General features: G+C 43.7%; 2 protein-coding genes across 2 annotated transcripts; one reads left to right on the top strand and one right to left on the bottom strand.

The window, feature by feature from the left end:
- Window positions 1-1,643: 1,643 nt before the first annotated feature.
- LOC124704684 lies at window positions 1,644-5,393 on the top strand. Its single transcript, XM_047236956.1, has 6 exons — window positions 1,644-2,159; window positions 3,013-3,227; window positions 3,866-4,082; window positions 4,153-4,238; window positions 4,604-4,695; window positions 4,855-5,393. Exons 1-6 carry the CDS (start codon window positions 1,773-1,775, stop codon window positions 5,112-5,114), a joined length of 1,257 nt encoding a protein of 418 aa, XP_047092912.1. The 5' UTR covers window positions 1,644-1,772; the 3' UTR covers window positions 5,115-5,393.
- Window positions 5,394-12,823: 7,430 nt separating this feature from the next.
- On the bottom strand, window positions 12,824-15,801 carry LOC124701024 (phosphoribosylformylglycinamidine cyclo-ligase, chloroplastic-like). Its single transcript, XM_047233085.1, has 8 exons — window positions 15,507-15,801; window positions 15,048-15,142; window positions 14,860-14,961; window positions 14,675-14,734; window positions 13,951-14,123; window positions 13,690-13,801; window positions 13,448-13,606; window positions 12,824-13,034 (listed from the first exon to the last, which is right to left on the bottom strand). Exons 1-8 carry the CDS (start codon window positions 15,799-15,801, stop codon window positions 12,873-12,875), a joined length of 1,158 nt encoding a protein of 385 aa, XP_047089041.1. The 3' UTR covers window positions 12,824-12,872.
- Window positions 15,802-20,608: the final 4,807 nt, after the last annotated feature.

Below are 20,608 nucleotides of genomic sequence, written 5' to 3' on the forward strand. Positions count from 1 at the left end.
CGATTTTTGGATTTATACGACGTCCAAGCCCGCATCTCTTACCGTAAGCATCGTAAGCATCTCAACAACAATTCCCACCACAAACCCCAATGCCAAACCCCATCTTTGACCCTCCTTCTCGTTGCTACCACGATGGAAATCTCCTCCGTGGCCGGCCCCTCTTCCCCGAGCAAGCTAAAAACCGACCAGTTTTTCTACCATCAATGTTGTACTTGTGCTTTGACACTTGCTCCTGCGAGGACATGCTAGCCCCGACAAGTTTTCATGAACCAATGCAGTGCATCATATGATCTAATATGCACAAGAAAGTCAGCTTCTCGTGGATTATGTTTTATAACTTACGTGCGTGCATGAGGAGATGTTTTAGGAAAAATAAATCCACTAGCCACTTGGAAATATGGTAAGTATTTGCGCGGGAATGTAGCGATTCTTGGATTTATACGACGTCCAAGCCCGCATCCCTTACCCTAAGCATCTCAACAACAATTCACCACAAATCCCGATGCCAAACCCCATATCTGACCCTCCTTCTCGCTGCTACCACTATGGAAAGCTCCTCCGTGGCCGCCCCCTCTTCGTTGATCAAGATAAAAACCGACCAGTTTTTCTACCATCAATGGTGTACTTGTGCTTTGACACTCGCTCCCACGAGTACATGCTAGTCCCCACAAGTTCTCATGGTCCTACGTAGTGTATCATATGATCTAATATGCGGAAGAAAGTCAACTTCTCGTGGATTATCCACGTATGTCTTACGGGCATCAGGAGATGTTTAAGGAAAATATAAATGCGCTAGCCACTTGGAATGGTAAGTATTTGCGCAGGAATGTAGCGATTGTTGGATTTATACGACGTCCAAGCTCGCATCCCTTACCCTAAACATCTCAACAACAATTCCCACCACAAATCCCAAGGCCAAACCCCATCTCTGACCCTCCTCCTCGCTGCTACCACGATGGAAAGCTCCTCCGTGCCCGCCCCTCTTTCCCGAGCAAGCTAAAAACCAACAAGTTTTTGTACCATCAATGGTGTACTTGTGCTTTGACACTCGCTCCCGCGAGTACATGCTAGTCCCCACAAGCTCTCATGGTCCTATGTAGTGTATCTTATGATCTAATATGGAGAAGAAAGTCAACTTCTCGTGGATTGTGTTTTATGTCTTACGTGTGTGCATCATGAGATGTTTTAGGAAAAATAATCCACTAGCCATTAGAAACGACAAGTATTTGCGAGGGAATGGGCGGATTATTAGATTTATACGACGTCACCACTCATTTAAAAGTGGTAAGAGTTTCCGCGGGAAATGAACGAGTATTTTGAATTTATATACCTCTGAAAGTCACCACCAATTTAAAAAAATGGTAAGCATTCCCGCGGAAAACGAACCGACATTATTACGCAATTCTTGACACATCTTTCATGCTTAGCATAACAAAAATACATGAAAATAATGAGAAAGTAGTCTCAAACTCCAAAAAATATTTGGTCAGCCTACAGCCAGGAGCAGGAGAGGCAAAAGGAGACGCAACGCGGCGAGCATCAACAAAAACAAGTGCATAGGGCCTGCCGCTCTGTATCGTTCTCGCCTGCATATGCTGCTGCAGCTCGCTCTCTATAGCAGTCTTCAGATCTAACACACACACAGAGGGCTAAAAAGGCCAGCAAAACCCTAACCCTAATCAGCCCTCCAGCAATTCCCACCCCAAATCCCAATCCGCTCAAACCCTACCTCTGACCTCCCTCCCTCCTCCCCTCCCCTCTCCGCCGCCGCGATGGCAGGCTCCTCCGGCGCCGCCACCGCCACCGCTTCTCCCCGCAACCAGCACCACAAGAACGACCGCTTCTACTACCCTCCCCACCGCCGCCAGCACCAGCAGGACCAGCAGGGCCTGCAGAGCCGCCGGCCCCCGTCCTCGCCCTCCGTCTCCCCGTCGCCCTCCCCGCGGCGGAAGGCGGCTGCGGCTGCGGCGGTGGTGGCTTCTGAGTCCGTTGACGCGGACGGCCGGGCCGATTCCGATGACTCCTCGTCGACCTCGTCCAAGTCCGAGGTGACCGACGTGATTGTCTCGTCGCCGCCCGCGGCCGCGGAGGAGTCCGGGAATCTGGACCGGTTCCTCGCGTCCACCACGCCCTCTGTCCCCGTCCGCTGCTCGTCCCAGGTATTCCAACGCTGACTTTGCTGGCGTAGATTGCAGTTATAAAGGATGGTGGGGTGGTAGATGCACGGAACGCTATTTGATCCTTTTGCCATGTTGGGATCTTACTCTAGTTTCATTTTCATCAAGGAAAGCTGCTAAATTGTGCCCGCCGTATATTTTCTCATCTCAGCCAGTGCTGTTCACTGGTTTAGGTTGTTGGGATGGTCCACACGGCCTTTTCCAAGGAAAGTGGATATTTCTGGATGGCCGTATTTCAGAATTTAATCTGGGCTGGCTGCGCTTAGCTTGGAATTTATTGGTGGTTCCAGACCATGGAAAGTTCTTAATGGTGGTAGTAGTAGTAGTAGTAATTGTGGATGGCTAGCAACTTCAATTCCAACATGATCCTTAATCCGTTCATCTGAACTTTCAATAAATTTTTTTGCTACTATGGCACCCAACAGATGTATACTGGAATATGTTCCGTACAAGAGTGCTATCTTAATCAAGTGCTTATTTTTCCAGTACCTGTTGATATTTTTAGGAGCACTTCATATTGTTAGCGAACGAAATAGTCCCCCTGGGACATTCTGGTTTGCCCCTTATTGTGCATGATGTAGCATAGATATAGTAACTATTCAGATACTCTTATTTTGCTTGCGATCTTCACGTTCATGTGATGTGTATCTGTGCCAATTGCCATCTACAAGTCATTAATTTCTCTCAAGGATTAAATCATGATATTTGCACAATGTCCTGTTTGCACATGCCCCTTGAATTCCCAGTCTGGACTATACCACTTTTTGTTATTTAAGTAAAAAAACATACTATTTTAGTGTTACCATTAAGCTATATTCATTTTGGTCATTTGCAGACAAGCTTGAGGATGCGGAGGAGTGGTGATGACATGGATTCACCTCCTTACTTCCGCCTTGATGATCTCTGGGAGTCTTTCAGGGAGTGGAGTGCTTATGGAGCTGGTGTTCCCCTGGTGCTAAATGGCGGTGAATCTGTGATACAATATTATGTCCCATATCTCTCAGCTATCCAACTGTATGCTGATCCATCTAGACCTGATGCAAGTGCCAGGTAACAATCTTATACGTGCTATGCAAGGTTATGCCTTCTAGGAAATTCACCATTTTGGAATAAAAACTTTTGTTAGGTCTATCTGTATAACAGATTCACGTGTGCCTCTCTCTTTTATATAGTTTGTTATGTTTGAACTTTGGGATTTTCATCATATGGTAACACAACTTCACAAAACACAAATAGAACTGCGTGGAATGCATTTTGGTATTATATTAGATCTTGCCAAAGTGTTGGTTTATTAACTCTGTCCCAGGTTATACATACAGACATTGTCAGCAAAACTTATGGTAAAGGGATTCTCTCTTTTTTTTCCCTATTAGTGTTCCAGACTTCTGTAAAGGAAAGCCAGCTAGTGCTTTGCTGAGCCTCGCCATGCTTTTGTGGTGAAATCTTTGCTAGCTCATCTAATTTCATGGCTTTCTCCGTTGTCAACCTATACAGATCCATGCTTGAATTTATAACTTTTGTACTTATATTTCTATTAGCTAGTATATAGAAGAATAATATGAAACGAAAGTTGATGAATAAGAGAACTTAGGATAGGTGGGAAACAATCTCTTAGTTCAGAATGCTTTTTTTGGTGATGCCTTTGATACTGTTTAACTTTTTCTAGTTAATTTTCTGGCTTACTTAAGGCATCATGAGGGTGGAAGTGATGATGACTCTACGGATACTAGCAGTGAGAGTAGCACTGAAACTGATATTCACCGATTAAGAGTCTCATCGACACATCGGTTGGAAAATGGTGGCTTACGAAGTGATGATGGCGAACCTTATGCATCTGCAAGTTTTCCAGTATTTGAGCATCTGGAGAGAGATCCTCCTTATGGTAGAGAACCTTTAACAGACAAGGCAAGTTTTCTAAAACTCATGCTTGCTACAGACGTCCAGTGTACGGAATCTTATTCTGCGTGCCCTCCAGGTGTCAGTTCTTGCTGGTAGATTTCCAGCTCTCAAGACATTCAGAAGCTGTGATTTGCTGCCATCCAGTTGGATGTCTGTTGCATGGTATGTTTCAAAGAACTTTGAGCTTCTTTACTCGGACATTTTTTTGACTTCTTCCAGTGGTAATATGTGTTCTATTCCATTGGTAGTCTGTCATATATTATTCTCTTTTACCGTATATTGTTCTGTAGACAATGTTTTTGTTTCATCAGAATTTGCATGATGCCGTTGCATTGCAGTGGTCAAGTTATAACATTTGCCACCTGTGCTGGCCCATGCAGAGGATGCCTACCAGTTGCCATGCCTAACACTGGGCATGCCTATCGTGCTGAATTGAATTTCAGCATAAGATAGAAGAGCAACACTGCATTAGCGGTGCTGCTATGATTCTATACGTTACTGGTTTCATCCTCATGCTGTGATTGCAGGTATCCCATATATAGAATCCCAACAGGACCAACATTGAAGGACCTTGACGCGTGCTTCTTGACATTCCATTGCCTAGCAACACCTTCCAAGGGTAAAATACCAGCTCCTTGTAGTGCCATATGGAATAGGGAATTTATTTTGCCTCCACTGGACGACACCAGTTAGATGTTCACATTCGATGTGACCTTTAGATCACACTCGGCCTCCTCCGTCAGTTCATATAAGCTCACAGTGCCTTTTCAACTTGCAGATAGCCATCCCACTACACCAGCATGCCCTGGTTTTGAGGGAATCAACCACTTCACCAGTTCAATGGGCAAACTTCCATTGCCTGCGTTTGGATTGGCATCTTACAAGCTTCGCAGCTCCCTATGGGCATCTAATGGTGCCCCAGAACAGGAAAGCGTCACCTCACTGATGCAGGAGGCTGACAATTGGCTTCGCTGCATACAAGTGGACCACCCGGATTTCCGGTTCTTCGTCTCCCACTTTGGTGCGGCGTGGAGATGAGTTGTAGATGTATGTAATAGTTAATTATATGGATGTTTTGCCAAAGTCTGAACCCAGCTGTGCGTTGAGCACCCCATCTCTCTATGGCACATAGAGCACCCTCGGCTAAGGGGGTTGTATCAGTTTAAAGCGTTTAACTTAACTTTTGTAGTCTCCAATAAGTTATCTGGTGTAGGTAAATCTTTTTTGAGAGGGTAAAATATCGAAAGAAGAATTGGAGGCTTGTAAAACTTTTGGAAAAGGAGAGAGGAAACAAAATAAAATATTCCATTTAGAGTATGTTTGCATGTAGTATGGCTCAGCTCATGCCCTGTTCCTGTTCTGGGGGCGTTTGATCAAGAACGTGATATGCTATCTTGGTTCTCTAATCAATGCTTGATTTGACGTGCAATTCGCTTGCACCCAGTCTCATGGATTTTGAGCAAATATTCGTTCTACTATGCTTGTCGTAAATAAATTATCATGCATTTTTTGTTTTCTTTTATTCTCTGGAGAAAAAAAAGAGACAAGGTACTGTGAAATGATCCGATATCTGCCTGACTTGGTAGGGTGCCACTTGTTCCAGCCAGAGGACAAGGGCGCACATCTTTGCCCCGCAAATCACAGCTGCCGGACGGGCAACTTGCAAGTGCTCATCCACTACTGAAAAGAAATGGTCAAGACCCAAAACCAGATGCAAAATTCTGTTGCTCCATATGTGATTTTACCTCGTGCCAGCGTATTGGCAGCTTGTCACACGAAAACAAGGGTCAGCTGCTAGACACACAACATAAACAAGAACCATACAAGAAGTTAAATTTTTGTTAAATCTTTTTCCTTTTCGTAAAGTACGTTCATGTTTACACGTCCCATTCATGTTTTCCTTCGAGTAAAATACATCTACAGTCATTGAACTTGTCTCAGATTCTCAGAACGGTCACTGTAGTTAGAAAAGTGAAAAATACGGTCACTCAATACTCTTCCCTGGGTCAGTACGGTCACCGCGCGCATTAGTCTACGTTTGACGCTGATGTGGCATACATTTGCCTGGCTTGACTAGACTTTCGTGAGACACAGCACCAACTCGTGGGTTTCTCTGCAAAAGGACAAGAACGTGACGGTATTAACGCAGTTACCAGTTACGTCCCACCCTCTCCTCACGAATCGGATCGTTCAAGAGGAAATCAAGGCGGAGTCACCGGTGTGCCTGCTGCAGCCGTGATCATCGACAGGCGATCTTGTTTCCGGAAAAAGCCTGCACATCTCTCTCGACGACGAGCGATGTGGCCTGTTCGTCGGCCGGACGGTGACCCTCCGCCTACATACGGTTAGAACTCCAACCTTTACCTCTGTTTTCATCTGCGAATTGCGGACCGATTTAGTTCGTTTGTTGAATCTTTGGGGATATTGTATGACAATGATGAAGTGAATGTGTTGCATCTCTGTTTGAATTTCGATTTGGGAGTCTGAAAGTTCGGACTTTTTGGTAGGGTTTCTCTTGGGTTTTTGTTTCAAGATTTTGAACTGAATGCACAACGTGATGTGTCTATTTAGGATTATAGTACTGATTTGTATCATACTTTTTTCTTGTAGGTTTAGATAGCGAAATCTTCAGTGTTCAGTTGAACCATGGCGGTTACTTCCTTGGTAATGGAGATAAAAGAGCATATGTTGGTGGGAGCTCTGTTTGGTATGATTATTGTGAGAAGGCTAGTTGGTCAGCAGATTCAGTGCACAATCTGGTTGAAAATCTAGGATATGAATCTGAAGGGAGGATCAAGATTTATTTCTGTTTGCCAGGATGGTCTGTCAACACGAAGGGCTTACTTGAGATTAGAGGTGATTTTCAGAGTGACAAGATGATAGCAGCAGTCAACTCTGGCCATCAGTTTCTAGGAATTTATCTTGACCATGATGACATCATTACAGGAGACATTTGGGATGATATAGCTGAGTTCCCTGTAGCAGATGTGCCGCCAGTTATTAGTCCGGCGAAACAAAAAAGACATGTGAATGTTGATTTCAAGCCAATTCATATGGTTTCGCCCGACACACAACCTGAAGCGAAGAAGACAAAAAGAGAGTTAGCGATAGAGGAAGCCAATGAGAAAGACGACGACACTTCAGTTAACTCCGAAGATTCAGATTATGAACCTGAGATCATAGATAGTGACAATGATGTTAGTGATGAAGATTTTGATCTGAAAGAAGATATCATTGATGAGGAAGAGGATTACAAAGGCAAAAATGTACATATTGGTAACAATTCTGATGACGATCTTGATCTACCAGATTCGGATGAAGAGTCCATAAGGTATAATTTCAAGACATTCAGAGCTGAAGACATGCATAAGCCAACTTTCCAGTCAGGGCAGGTGTTTGGGAGCGTTGAGTTGCTCAGAAAAGCTATTAGAGAGTACAGCTGTCAAAACAGGGTAGACATCAAATTACCAATCAATGACAGGCAGAGGCTTTGTGCTAAGTGTGAGTCTGGTTGTCCTTGGTATTTGTGGGCATCAACAGACACCAGAACCAAGTGTTTTCAGATCAAGAGGTTTCATGGCGAGCATACCTGTAGCAAGAAGTGGAAAGTCAGAGCATTTACCTCTGTTTTCTTAGCAGAAAAGTATGTGGAAGCATTTAGAGCTGATGAAGATATGAACATGAAAAACTTCTCCAGGATTGTTCAGAAGGATTGGAATATGGGACCTAGCAGGTCCAAATTACAGAGAGCAAGGAGGTTAGCATTAAAAGTTGTGTACGGGGATGAGATTGCACAATACAAGTTGCTTTGGGACTTTGGACACGAGCTAAGAAGGAACAATCCTGGAAGTACATTCTTGCTTTCAGTAGATGAGATGTCAAGGTTCAAAAAATGCTATATGTGTGTCGATGCTTGCAAAAGAGGTTTCTTGAAGGGATGTAGGCCAGTAATATGTCTAGATGGCACCCATATCAAGACCAAGTATGGAGGGCAGTTGTTGACAGCAGTTGGAATGGACCCGAATGATTGCATATACCCTATTGCAGTAGCTATTGTTGAGGTTGAAAATACTGAAACATGGACTTGGTTTCTTAATACTCTTAAGCAAGATCTTGGAATTGGGAGCAACACTTATCCATGGACCATAATGTCTGATAAACAAAAGGTACTTGCATGTCATTATCTCATCCATAATTGTTACGTAGTTAGTAACCATAATGAAACTGTGTGATAACAATGTGCTAACTGCAGGGCCTAATAAAAGCGGTTCGAGAACTTTTTCCTAACTCGGAACATAGGTTCTGTGTTAGGCATATGTGGCAAAACTTTCAGCAGCAATTTAGAGGAGATGTATTGAAGAATCAGCTCTGGAAGTGTGCTAGAAGCAACACAGTTGTGGACTGGGAATTAAACATGGAGGAGATGAAAACAATCAATGAACAAGCACATGCTTGGTTGGAGGAGCTGCCACCAAATACATGGGTGAGGGCATTTCAAAGTGACTTCCCCAAATGTGACATATTGCTCAACAATATTAGTGAAGTGTTCAACAAGTAAGTACTTCACTTAGTTTTGTTGTATTTACTGTCATGCAAATGCATATCCATGTTTATAAATTACCTTTTCTCTTATTTATGTCATATGAATGTGTATCTGTGTTGATTAACTAGGTACATTCTAGAAGCAAGAGAATTACCTGTGATATCAATGTTAGATAGGATTTTGTCACAACTTCAAACTAGAGTGTACAACAAGAATAAGGAATCAGTGAAATGGCCTGGGCCAATATGTCCAAAAATAAAGAAGAAAGTTGAGAAGTTTGCTGAATTGGCAAGCATCTGCTATGTCACACCAGCTGGGGAAGGGATTTTCAAAGTGGACAGCCAAGGTAGAGCATACATTGTGGATCTGATGACACAAACGTGTACCTGCAGAAGGTGGGATATTAGTGGCATCCCATGTCACCATTCAATAGCTTGCTTTAGGCATGAAAAAATCACACCTGAGGATATGGTCAGCCCTTGGTATTCTATTGATTCTTTCAAAAGGGCATACTCTAATATAATTAGGCCATGCAGAGATAGGAGGGAGTGGCAGAAAACTTATGGAATTAATGTAGATCCACCAGCATATGACAAGAAGGTTGGAAGGCCATCAAAGAATAGGAGGAAGGCACCTCATGAACTGGAACATCACATGGGAGGAAAAAAGATGTCACGCCACGGTGTTATCATGCACTGCAGCTATTGTGGTGGGCCTGGACACAACATAGGTGGTTGCAATGATAAAAAGAATGGCATGCCACCAAAGCAATATGTCAGCAAGAAGAAAAAAGAAGTTGTTAGGCTCCTTCCTGATTCATCTGATGAAGATGAGCCTGTGATCACTCAGGTAATTGTTATGTCCTCGTGTCATAAATTCTTGCATTTAAGCTCACCTACTAACATGTATGCACTGTATATTAAAGGATCACAACATGGAATGTCAATTTGGGTTGAACAATGAAGATCATGTTAGCATTGGGACAACAATGCTTGATGAGATGCTCCTGCAGGTAGTTAAACTTACATATGGTACTCAAACATGAACTTAGTAAATCATTTTACTGAATCCTTTTATTTCTGCAGAGACCTATTCGTGCGGAGCCACAGCTTGAGCCACTGCCTGAATCATCTTTTATTGCAGCTGCTCGGGAAAAAGCTAGTCAGGTCGGTTGCACTTCAAAACAACCAAGGCAGGGAGATTTGGCAAGAGAGGTAGAAGCTATGAAGCAAGCTAAGAACAATGCAGCTGCTGAGAAGAAGGAAGCTGCAATGCAAGCGAGGATTAGGAAAGAAGAAGATGCGTTAGCACTAAAAGCCCAAATCGCAAAGTTAAAAGCAGAGGAGTCACACCAGAAGAAGATGTTGGCTGCAGAGAAGAAAAAGGAAGAACAAGCTGCAAAGAGAGAAGAGGCTGCAAGGCAGAAGGAAGCAAAGAGAGTTGCAGCTATTGAGAAGAAAGGTAAGCAAGCAGAAGCAAAGAAGAGAGCAGCTGAAGAGAAAAGGGCTATGAAGGAAGCAATGATGGCATCAAAAAAATCAAACAAAGTTTCAATGTTCGATGAGTTCAGGTGATTGGTTCATCTAGTTTGTGTTTCATGTCACTTCAACTAGGTTGGAACTATGTTGGTTCGTGAAGTGTCAGTTGAACTATCTCAGTTTGTTTTTGTGTCAGTTCAACTATATCAGTGTGTTTCCTATTTCGACTTATGTTTAAGCTCTGAACATGTCATTTTTGCTTTTGCTAAACATTAAGTGGTTAACGTCTCAGTTAAACTATGAAGATTTAATTCTATGTCTCTGTCTATGTATTGGCTACAGGCCACCAACACTTGAGCATCTTTACTCACACCATAACACTCGGCATTACCACAAAGACATGCTATGAAACCCTGCTCATTTGATTATACCAAGAAAGAAATAGTGAAATACTATGCTCTTACACGTTCCATATAAAAGACCACAACGTCACACACCAGTCTTGCAGGATACTACAATCAATTCTAGTGAACAAGCCAATAAACATTGTCTATTTGATCATCTGTACTAGTTATATTAATCCTTGACACTACAGTGCATATTTTCCCCTTAATTTGTTACTGCAAGTACCATCGGCATAGTAGCAGTACAGGAATCATAAATGGACTGGCATGCATTTTTTCTTACCATTTCTTGTTGGAGTGGCCGCTGCATCCGCTCTGTGTGTACCTTCTCTTTCTCCCATGAAGCTCTGAGTTCCTGAAGCCTATTTACTGTTGGCGGGAACTCATGGAGCGGACTTGCTAGAGGCCGCAAAATCACGATTGGGGGTGCGCTCCTCGTGCGGTGGAGACTCCATGTAGGCTGCAAGCTCGCGATTTGGGGCGAGCCGCAGCGGCGACTCCGTTGAGACTGCAAGGTCGCGATTTGGGTCGAGCTGCATCAGGGACTCAGCGGAGGCTGCAAATCCGCGATTTGAGGCCAGTTCCTGGTGCGGCCTCGACTCCGTGGAGGCTGCAAGCTCGTGGTGTGGGCTCAGCTCCCAGCGCGGTGGCGGATCCTCGTGCCGCGGCGACTCGGTCATGCCGATGCGACAACTCGATGGAGGAGGTCCTCGCGACTTGGAAGAGGGCTTTCTAGGGCGGCGACCGTAATGGAGGAGGCCTGGTTTGGGCCATCAACTCACTGCCGGAGCTGGCGAGGAGTGTATGCGAGCAGCACGAGCTGGTGGAGGAGAGACAGAGGGGAATCGTGTAGCTGTGCTGGAATCCAAAGCCGAGCCACCACATTTTGGTCTTTGTGCAGAAAAACCCTCGTGTTGGTCCTTGGTCTCAAGAAGGTCTAGTAAAACCAGTCAAACGTATGCCACATCAGCGCCAAAGGTACGCGAATGCAAGCGGTGACCGTAGTGAGCCAGGAAAGAGTATTGAGTGACCGTAAATTTCACTTTTCTGACTACAGTGATCGTTATGAGAATGCGAGACAAGTTTAGTGACTGCAGGTGTATTTTACTCTTTTCCTTCTTCTGGACGTTACTCGTTCGTGTTTAAGTTGTAATCTACTACGATCGTGCTGAGCCTGGTTCTCTCTGGCGAAATTCACCCTCATTTGGCACAAAGAAGAAGAATAATGTAAGCTCCGGCCGTTACCTGCCAAGCACTAACGCCGAAAACTTGAGAGAGATCGATCTCAATCATGCCGTCATGGCCGGCCTCATTCCTCTGCCTATATATACCAGGTCCCTCTCTATCGCGATACTCCAGCTGCAAACGCGGGCACTCCCAACACGTTACGTTTTCGCGGCACAGAGAGAGACAATGAGGGATCTGGAGGATTACCGGGGCGGCTCGTCGGCGTCGGCGCCGGGGCCACGGAACGGCAGCGGCGACGGCGCCGTGTCGTCGTCGTCGTGGTGGGCGGGCGACCCGGAGGCGAAGCGCCGGCGGAGGGTGGCGGCATACAAGGCCTACGCCGTCGAGGCCAGGCTCAAGGCGTCGCTCCGCCGCGGGTTCCGGTGGATCAAGGACCGCTGCACCGGCGTCGTCCACCGCCGGTGACGTCCCGGCAGTGCAGCCCGCGCGCGACGTGCTGTCACGACGTCGCCTTAGCCCTTGCTGGCATGGCATGTGATGCTTTGACCCGTCTTGCCCATCTTCTGTTCATAATCTTTTTGTTTTCCCCTAGTCCTTTTTTCCTTCTTTTTCGTGTAATTTGTTTCCGTGCCTGATTATTTTGTTCTTACGGATGCAAGAAACGTATAGAACAGAGTTCTTTCAAATAACTGTGAAGGCTTTTATTCTAGTAGCTGATAAGATGGTTTTTCCTCAACCATATCATACTTTAGTCTTTCCACATGCCTAATCAATGAAATAATCTTAGAGTCAAATAATTATGCGACTTAAGCAAGACAATACCTGAAAAATCCATCACGGTAACTACTTGGGAGGTAAACACAAAAATATTTCTGGATGGTCATCAGACACAACATAGACAAGCCTCAACAATGCTTTCATTTCAAGCAGATGGATAGACTGATTAACAGATATATATTTCAATAAAATCAGTACACTGGAGGCATCTCTTGATCACTCTCACATAGAGACACCAGCCATTTAGGCATGTTCTGACAAAACTAGAAGCATTATTCCCGTTTTTTTCTCACCTCATACGAGTAAATTGATTTACTCCGATACTTAGCCCCATAACATTATATTATATGGGGTTGCGAAAATTGGGCTGGCCCATCAGCCAAGCGATTCTCACATTTTAATGAGCTCAGGCATAGTGCACTCCCTCGCCCTGGATCACCTCTCCGATGCGATAAGCGGGACTCGATTCTGCAAGGATCCTGTCTGCTGCATCTTTGCTTACTACCAGGACCATTCCGACGCCCATGTTGAATGTTCGCAGCATCTCCGCATCTTCGATTTTGCCAACCTACAAATGTAGAGAAAACAGAAGCTAAGGAGAGCACAGTGTGTGCAGATGGATAAAAAATCAAAATAATGGTGTATGAAGTGTTAGTGTTTCTTTGGGTTACACAGAACTCCATGCTTGTTCTATTGTGATGTTTTACCGAGCTCCAAATTACTATCTAGTACGAGCTTAAATATTGCAAATCCCTATCTACCAATGCTAACAAGATTTTCTGCATATCATCAAATTTGTCACTCCGATCATTGTTTTGCTACTAAGTTCCTTATCCTGTTGGATGTGGCTGGTACACATTAAATGTATTCATAATGGATATTAAATCATAAACTGATTATTTTGATTAAAAACAAGTGAATATATTTGCTGGGGCTACAAGAATATGCAAGCAAGCCTCATGGATTGTTATTAGCTCTTACCTGCTGAAGCCATTTGAACACAGGCAGCACTTCCCATGAACCCGTAACAATTTTGGCCCCAAGTCCTTTCGGAAATACTCTTGGGATATTATCAGTGAAGCCACCGCCAGTAATATGGGCTAGTCCTTTTACACCACCCTTGCTGATAATCTCAAGTACCTTTTTTCATTCCAAACAATTGAATCAGAAATTCAGGTAAGAATCCCATTGGAAATATGAGACATTCGCCAGAATAAGCTAACCTGCTTAACATAGATAACAGTTGGTGCCATGAGAGCTTCACCAACAGTAGTCGTCACACCATCATTTCTTGGGAGTGGATCAGTCAAAGAGAGTCCGCTTCTCTCCAGTACTCTAGAAAAAAAATGCATGTTTTCCTGCTATCGTTAACCAGAAATAATAATTGCATAAAAAAAAGTAAGCATCAGTGACAAGAGAATACAATTTGCACTCTCAGTCATCTGTTTGGAGTTTCAACAAATGAAGCTGGATAAATGCAATACCTCCTAGCAAGAGAGAACCCGTTCGAATGAACCCCACTGGAAGGAAGACCAATCAGGACATCTCCCTCCACAATGTTTTTACCATCGATGACCTTATCCTTCTTTACGGCACCCACAGCAAAGCCACTAAGATCATATTCACCTTCCTGGTAGAAATCAGGCATTTCTGCTGTCTACATGGACAAAATGTTGCTCATATTCAGATTCGTGTAGTCCACACATGGAATGCTTCAGGAGAGTACATATCAATGCCTAGACTAAAACATACAGCTATGTCAAGTATTTATTCGTTACTTTGTTGAATTTATCCATGTATCAAGAACAAATAAATAGTCAAATAACCAGACCATCTTGTTACAACTACACTGATGCTAATAGAACATAGATAGGTATTCTCACAGCTTTTAAAAGCCATAATGGAATAAATCTTAAAATAATGATAAATGAGGCTCATGACGTGAAGTAATGATAGCATATAACAAATGTGATAAGATATACAAAGGTTCAGGTGATAATTCTGGCTGGGGTTAGCTCATGTTAGCCAGTGAATAGTTGAATTATCAGTGTAAGCATAATTATATTTCCTTTAGCAAAGAAAACCACCAATCGAGTGCAAGATATATGACCAATTTTGGAAGAGTTGTTCTAATTTACTTATGTATTCAAAGATACAGATACTTAGATAAAATGATAAAACAAGTGTTCTAATTCCAGAACACCTCACCTCTCCTCCTAGCAGGACACAATTTGATTGCTGGCACCCATCCACAATCCCCTTGATAACCTACGAAAGTTCAAAACAAAGTTACAGTCAGATACAGACATCATCTTCCATGGGCAAAAGACAGATAAAATTAGCAAGAGCAAGAATTACAGAGTTTTCATGAGCAACAACAGTATTGACAGTACCTTCTCTGCAAGGTCAACATCGAGCCTGCTCGTCGCAAAGTAATCCAGGAAGAACAATGGTTTCGCGCCGGAAGTTACAATGTCATTGACACTCATAGCAACCTGCCGCGATGGATCAAACACGTTACACTGAATCTCCTAGGGAATGTGACAAATAACATGCACGAAAAGCAAGTGAAGAACCATACCAGGTCAATCCCGATTGTATCATGAATACCGGTCTCAAACGCTAGCTTCAGCTTTGTCCCGACTCCGTCAGTACCAGCCACCAAGTACTCGTCCCCTGTTCAACACAAACAACAGAATGCCAAATTTACTAACACGGCAAGACATTTCTGTATCCGAGTAAACAAGTAGCAGCTAGTGAAATAGAAGCAGCAGAACTGGTTAGGGCCAGAAATGGATCATCTAGGGTGCAACTATAAGAAATTCTCACTTTCCACACCAGCAAGAACTGCAGTGCTCCCTCCGTTACTTAGAAATGCCCATATTTCAGTCAATTACTCAATTACATGGCACGGCCTTGCCCATAATAGAATATATGCTTCTGGACGCTTGATTTGTGAATTGTGACACATCGAGCAGGAAGGACCGCTAACTAGAACAAAAGGCAGTAAATGAGCGAGAGGAGAGGATTAGAGATGCACCGTGGGGGAAGAGGCCGCCGAAGCCGCCAATCCCGGGGGCCATCTTGCGGATGCGGCGGACGAGCTCGGTGCCGGCGTCGATGTCCACGCCGGCGCCCTTGTAGGTCATGCCTTCCTCGTCGGCGGAGCCGGAGCCGGACCCGGAGCAGGAGACGGCGACGCGGCGCATCCCCGCGGCGGTCGTCTTGGGGAGGCGGACGTGGTTGTGCGGCTGGGGATGGCCGCCGGGACGGGCCGCGGGGGCGGGGGAGGTCGCCGGCGTGCGGACGAGGTGGAGGAGGCGGCCGGCGCCCATGGGTGCGTGGATGAGGGAAGGGAAGGGAAAGGGGGGCGAAGGTTTAGGGCTTTTGGTCGTGCGCCGCGGATGTGCTGTGCACCGTCCGAATGTAGGTCGTCCTCTTAAATCTCTCTTCTGATTTTTCTTCTGGGCATATTTTCGATACCTTTTTGAATAAATTATTATTCTAGAGATAAAGAAATTTTTTTGAGCACACCACCCCTTTATTGATTTATTCAATCAAAATGTTATTACAAACCCCATCAGGTGGGTCATGAAGCCAAACATGCCTTCCCTCACAGGAGTACAAAGAACCTCTAGCTAGAGATAAAGATGGGACATTATTCTTTTTGTTATGCATATGCGCACTGATTAAACTGGGCCTGGGCCTGGTAGACCTCGGCCTAGCCCGAATTGCCCATGTTTGTTTTTAGAAGAAAAAAAAAGAATGCAAGGCAAGCGTGTCCAACATCAACTGTTTTCCTGCAACTATGCGCCCAACATCAAAAACCTAAAAGTTCTCCTCCACTTGAAACCCCAACATGAGATCCGGCGTTTGCTCGTATGAGGGGACATCGACGACTTTTTGATTGGGGGGGGGGGGGGGGGGCATGTTTCCATTTTGTGCGGTGTTAGACGACGTCCCCGTTTGCCTCCTTGTGGGCAATGGTTGGCTTAGGGACGCCGAATAAAGAAAATTTTGCGCCGGCACAAAAGTTGTTTATAGGGGATGTGGATGGGCGTGCTTTGTCTCCTCCGATGCCCCCATTTTGGCTTTAATGTGACAAAGTTCCTCTTAGTAGCATAGAAGAATGCATAGGGTATACATGTAAGTACATATGGGTGATATATTTCCTCTCTTTAGAACTTGGTGTCTCCGAGTTTTCATCTCTAATAGTCCATGTGGAGTATGTTTCTTTAGAATTCAACCAAACTAGGCAATACTGCTCTACTTACCCACTTAGCATGTTTTTGACCGAATAACCACATTGGCATTATTTCATTAACCTCGAAATAACTAACTGTTTTGTGAGGGCGCATCATCTTTATACAAAATTTGAAGGGCAAAGTAGTTCATTTTCTAAAATGGTAAGATGACGTGAGCAACCTAGTGGTTGGATCGCAGTGGCACATCCCAACGACCGGAGTTCGATCCCTATCAAGGACAAATTTTCGGAATTGTCACGTCATGTCCCGCTTCTACTATATCACTAGTGTCTAGTTCCTCCTAGACACTATTTCATTTTTTTCTTCTAAAATGGCAAAAAATCATCGTTTGTTTAATGGTTGATAAGCTTTCATAGCCACCTACCCAGGGACCAAGCTCATAGACTATGCATTATTCTATATTGATTGGCTAAAGAACCAATGAACCCCACCACCAAAGTCTTTTATAAGGAGAAGTATTCCGAGAGAAAATGATGACTATTTTATCTCGCACCTATGTCTTGGATTTCTCCGGTCCAAATTTCTGTATTATTTTTTGTTTCTCTACACATGATATGCATTTGATGGGTATAGGCATAGAAGTCACCGGGAATGCACCATGCACTTTGGACCTCTTTTATCATACTAGATCTCTCTCTTACTGCACCACCTCAGCTATCCTCCATGTGAGTCGTCAATCTTTTAACCGTCTTGGCCTTCTGGCCATGCCACGTGCCTCATTTCCGCATCATCACGAGGAAGCAACAACACACTTGCTTTGATGCTTAGCCCTTTGTGGTGCGGAATGATAGACACCGGTTATACTTCACACTAATAATATGCAAAAGAAAGTGGGACAACATGCGACATGCAATGGTTCCAAAAGAACAATACACCAATGAATGTGAGATGTCGATCGTACTATAGCGATCTCACCGCAATATACTACTTGCTCCCACCAAAATTAAATGACTCAGATTGTCTAGACTCGCATGTATCTAGACGTGCTTTATGTGTAGATACATGCAAATCTAGACAAATCCGAGTTGCTTAATTTTACACGGAGGAAGCAATAATTGGTTAAAAACTAACATGGATATATACTTTGAAAAATTCAGCATGACATCAATTGTTGTACCCTAGCCCCTCTAGAGTTTATAGTAAGAGGCAAGCGTCGAGTTTATCATTTTTAGAATTGTAGAAGTCATGTTTTTGTAGAGATATTTTTATGATGATGTCATATGTACTCTTCGTATGGGTGAGTGTGTTTATGTGTGCACCTCTGTGACATATACTTATTTTTTCATGAAACAAAAGAGTAACTATGAACAAGACACCACCCATAAAAAAGAAGACATGCATATCTTAGTTGAGTGGAGAAAGCATCCTTGTACTGACATTGTGTGGCGATGCTGGTCGTACGATCATGTCATGATGGAAGGTGTTTTATTTTATTTTATTTTCTATGAGAACAAGATAGAATGTTGTTGGACCAACTATAAGGGACTTGACCACCACAAGACAGAAGGGGCACACAGTCTAGGAGGCTAGTAATGGTGAGTGGTTGGTCGACATTGGCACTAACCTCGACACGGCAGTGATTCAAAAGTTCGTTTGTTTTGGGAATATAATCATGTCAATCCAACCTGCAGATGGTGAGGAGATATCCTCAAATGCAACTAGGAGAGGTCTTTTCCTTGTTCGACCCAGTCCGCATATGCAACATTCTTTGCGCATACATAGTGGAGCTGACTGGGATCTAATCAGGAGGTAGAGGTGTAAACGGATTAAATCGGACCAGATAGGATTTTTCTCATACCATATTTTTTCACGAATTTGGATCAAAGCGGATATTGACCGGTTTCGGACCAAGGATTTGAATCGGAAATGGGGAAGACTTAGACCGGAAACAGAAGTTGTCGGATATGTGCCCTCAACGGTAGATAGTCTTGTAAATCTTGAGGGGGACTTAAACTCCGAGTCTTGTGTAGTTAAGAAAAAAAGAGACAATTTTCGCTAAAACTCAAACACTGACAGAAACTTAGAGCAAAACATGCTCGCCAAATGAATTCGGTAACTCAATAACCACTAACCTTATGAGGTTGGCCTTGGGTTTTGACTCAAAAATTGGATTATCCGGTTAAAACCTTCGGGGTATCCTAATTAAATTTCATATAATCTAGGCCCGCATGCTATTTGCTATACCATATCCTATCCTGTATCTGGAGTACCACTTCGAAACTGGATATCCTTATATGCCGAATTCTTTAAAATCAGATATGGATTCCTCAAAACGGATTCAGATCTTGTTTCGACCCGGAAATTTCATCCTATCGATTTACACCCCTATGTGGAGGTCTTAGCCGGGTGTTGATAAATTACAACTTCTTTGCATGTCTAGTGGACATGAATATATGTTGTATGATGGAGAGACTTGCGATATGAGGGCTAGCACACCCCACACAATTTCCGATGTGTGATCAATAGATGAAAGCTTTGCACTACCTACTACTGGGTTGTGTTTGTGGTTGGGGAGGTGTGGTATGTTTTCTACAATATTGTCACCTCCTAGACTGGATGTCGCCGTTGGAGGAGGTTCATCTAGACTGATGGGAGGCATGGGGCGCTTGAATGGGGGATCGACATGACATTTGGGCAATGATCATTCTTGTCTAGTGGTGCATCTAGAAGAACTAGAATGACATGGTTTTCAAGGCACGATTTCCTTGCCCCAGAAATCATCGACAAGAAAAAGGCTAAGAAGGCACAATGAAAAAAGCTCTTCGAGGGGAACTATTTAGTACATGCGTTGAGGCGCCGAAGAGGAGGAACATCATAGAGTAGCTTTTCCTTGTTTCTCGGTGGAGTGTGGTAGCATTAATTTCCAAAGGGCTTGTTTTGTGCTGGAAGTCTGCTAACAGGCTTAGGTTTGATCAGTGTCAACACATAAAGGTTTGAACATTGTAATTAATTAGGATGGTAATTTGGAATGCGATGGTTTTAAAGCTTGATGTGATGCTCGATGAGACTTTTGGAAACACAATGATCAACCACTCATGTTATCCGGATAATACCTTGGTGCTTTCGAATGGTGATAAGACCCTTCCATCTTCTGCGTACCAAAGAAAAATAGGATATCACTGATAATGTTTTCTGACAAGCGATTTTGGTCGTCCATTAGCAAAAGGGTCGTCAGTGTAAGCAAGCCAACGCATCGCCCCACATATTTTTGCTGATGTCCGTCATGGTAAACCATTAGTGTTGTTCATCTCTACTGACATGCTTCTGTCTAACGAACGCTACCACTAACTCCTTTGTCAGACATACATGTCCGGGCCTAACTCGGGGCTCCCTGGAATTTTGTCGCTGACGGATTCCTTAACGCCCATCACAAACCGTCAATGACATTGTTTTTTCGTACTCGTGTAAAATGTATGTAAGTATCTTAATAAATATGAATGTTCATAACAAGTCCAAGAAGTTTGAAGGGCGTCGTACATTTGGAAGAACGAAATTAGACCCTCTTACCGTATAGGGCTACTCGGCGATGAACTATGTGGGATATATTTTTATCTCTTTTAGCACTTGGTCTCCCTGAGAAGAATAGTTATTCATATATGATATCTTCCTCTAGAGATTAATGAAACTTATGATGTTGCATATACTTCGCTCATGTTTCTCTTCTATGTGAATTGTCTGCCGTTGGGTTCCATTTCATTAACTATGTCGTAATGAGCTGTGTTGGATAGGCGCGTAATCTTGATCCCAGTACGCAGCAAAGGGTGATACGATTGTTTACTAAAAAAATAAGGAAGCTTAAAGTTGTTCAAGTGACCGATAAAGCTTCCATAGCAGTCGACCTACCCGATTGCCCAAGTAATAACTAAGAGATTCTTAT

Source organism: Lolium rigidum, chromosome 3 (genome assembly GCF_022539505.1).
Source record: "Lolium rigidum isolate FL_2022 chromosome 3, APGP_CSIRO_Lrig_0.1, whole genome shotgun sequence".
Taxonomy (NCBI): Eukaryota; Viridiplantae; Streptophyta; class Magnoliopsida; order Poales; family Poaceae; genus Lolium; species Lolium rigidum.

Bases quoted from the DNA above. Each gene is read 5' to 3' on its own strand.
- LOC124704684 (XM_047236956.1), top strand. From the start codon at position 1,773: ATGGCAGGCTCCTCCGGCGCCGCCACCGCCACCGCTTCTCCCCGCAAC. The intron at 2,160-3,012 runs GTATTCCAACGC...GGTCATTTGCAG, and splicing joins CCGTCCGCTGCTCGTCCCAG to ACAAGCTTGAGGATGCGGAG. The intron at 4,239-4,603 runs GTATGTTTCAAA...CTGTGATTGCAG, and splicing joins AGTTGGATGTCTGTTGCATG to GTATCCCATATATAGAATCC.
- LOC124701024 (XM_047233085.1), bottom strand. From the start codon at position 15,801: ATGGGCGCCGGCCGCCTCCTCCACCTCGTCCGCACGCCGGCGACCTCC. The intron at 14,962-15,047 runs GTATGGTTCTTC...CCATCGCGGCAG, and splicing joins ATACAATCGGGATTGACCTG to GTTGCTATGAGTGTCAATGA. The intron at 13,035-13,447 runs GTAAGAGCTAAT...CTACATTTGTAG, and splicing joins TGTTCAAATGGCTTCAGCAG to GTTGGCAAAATCGAAGATGC.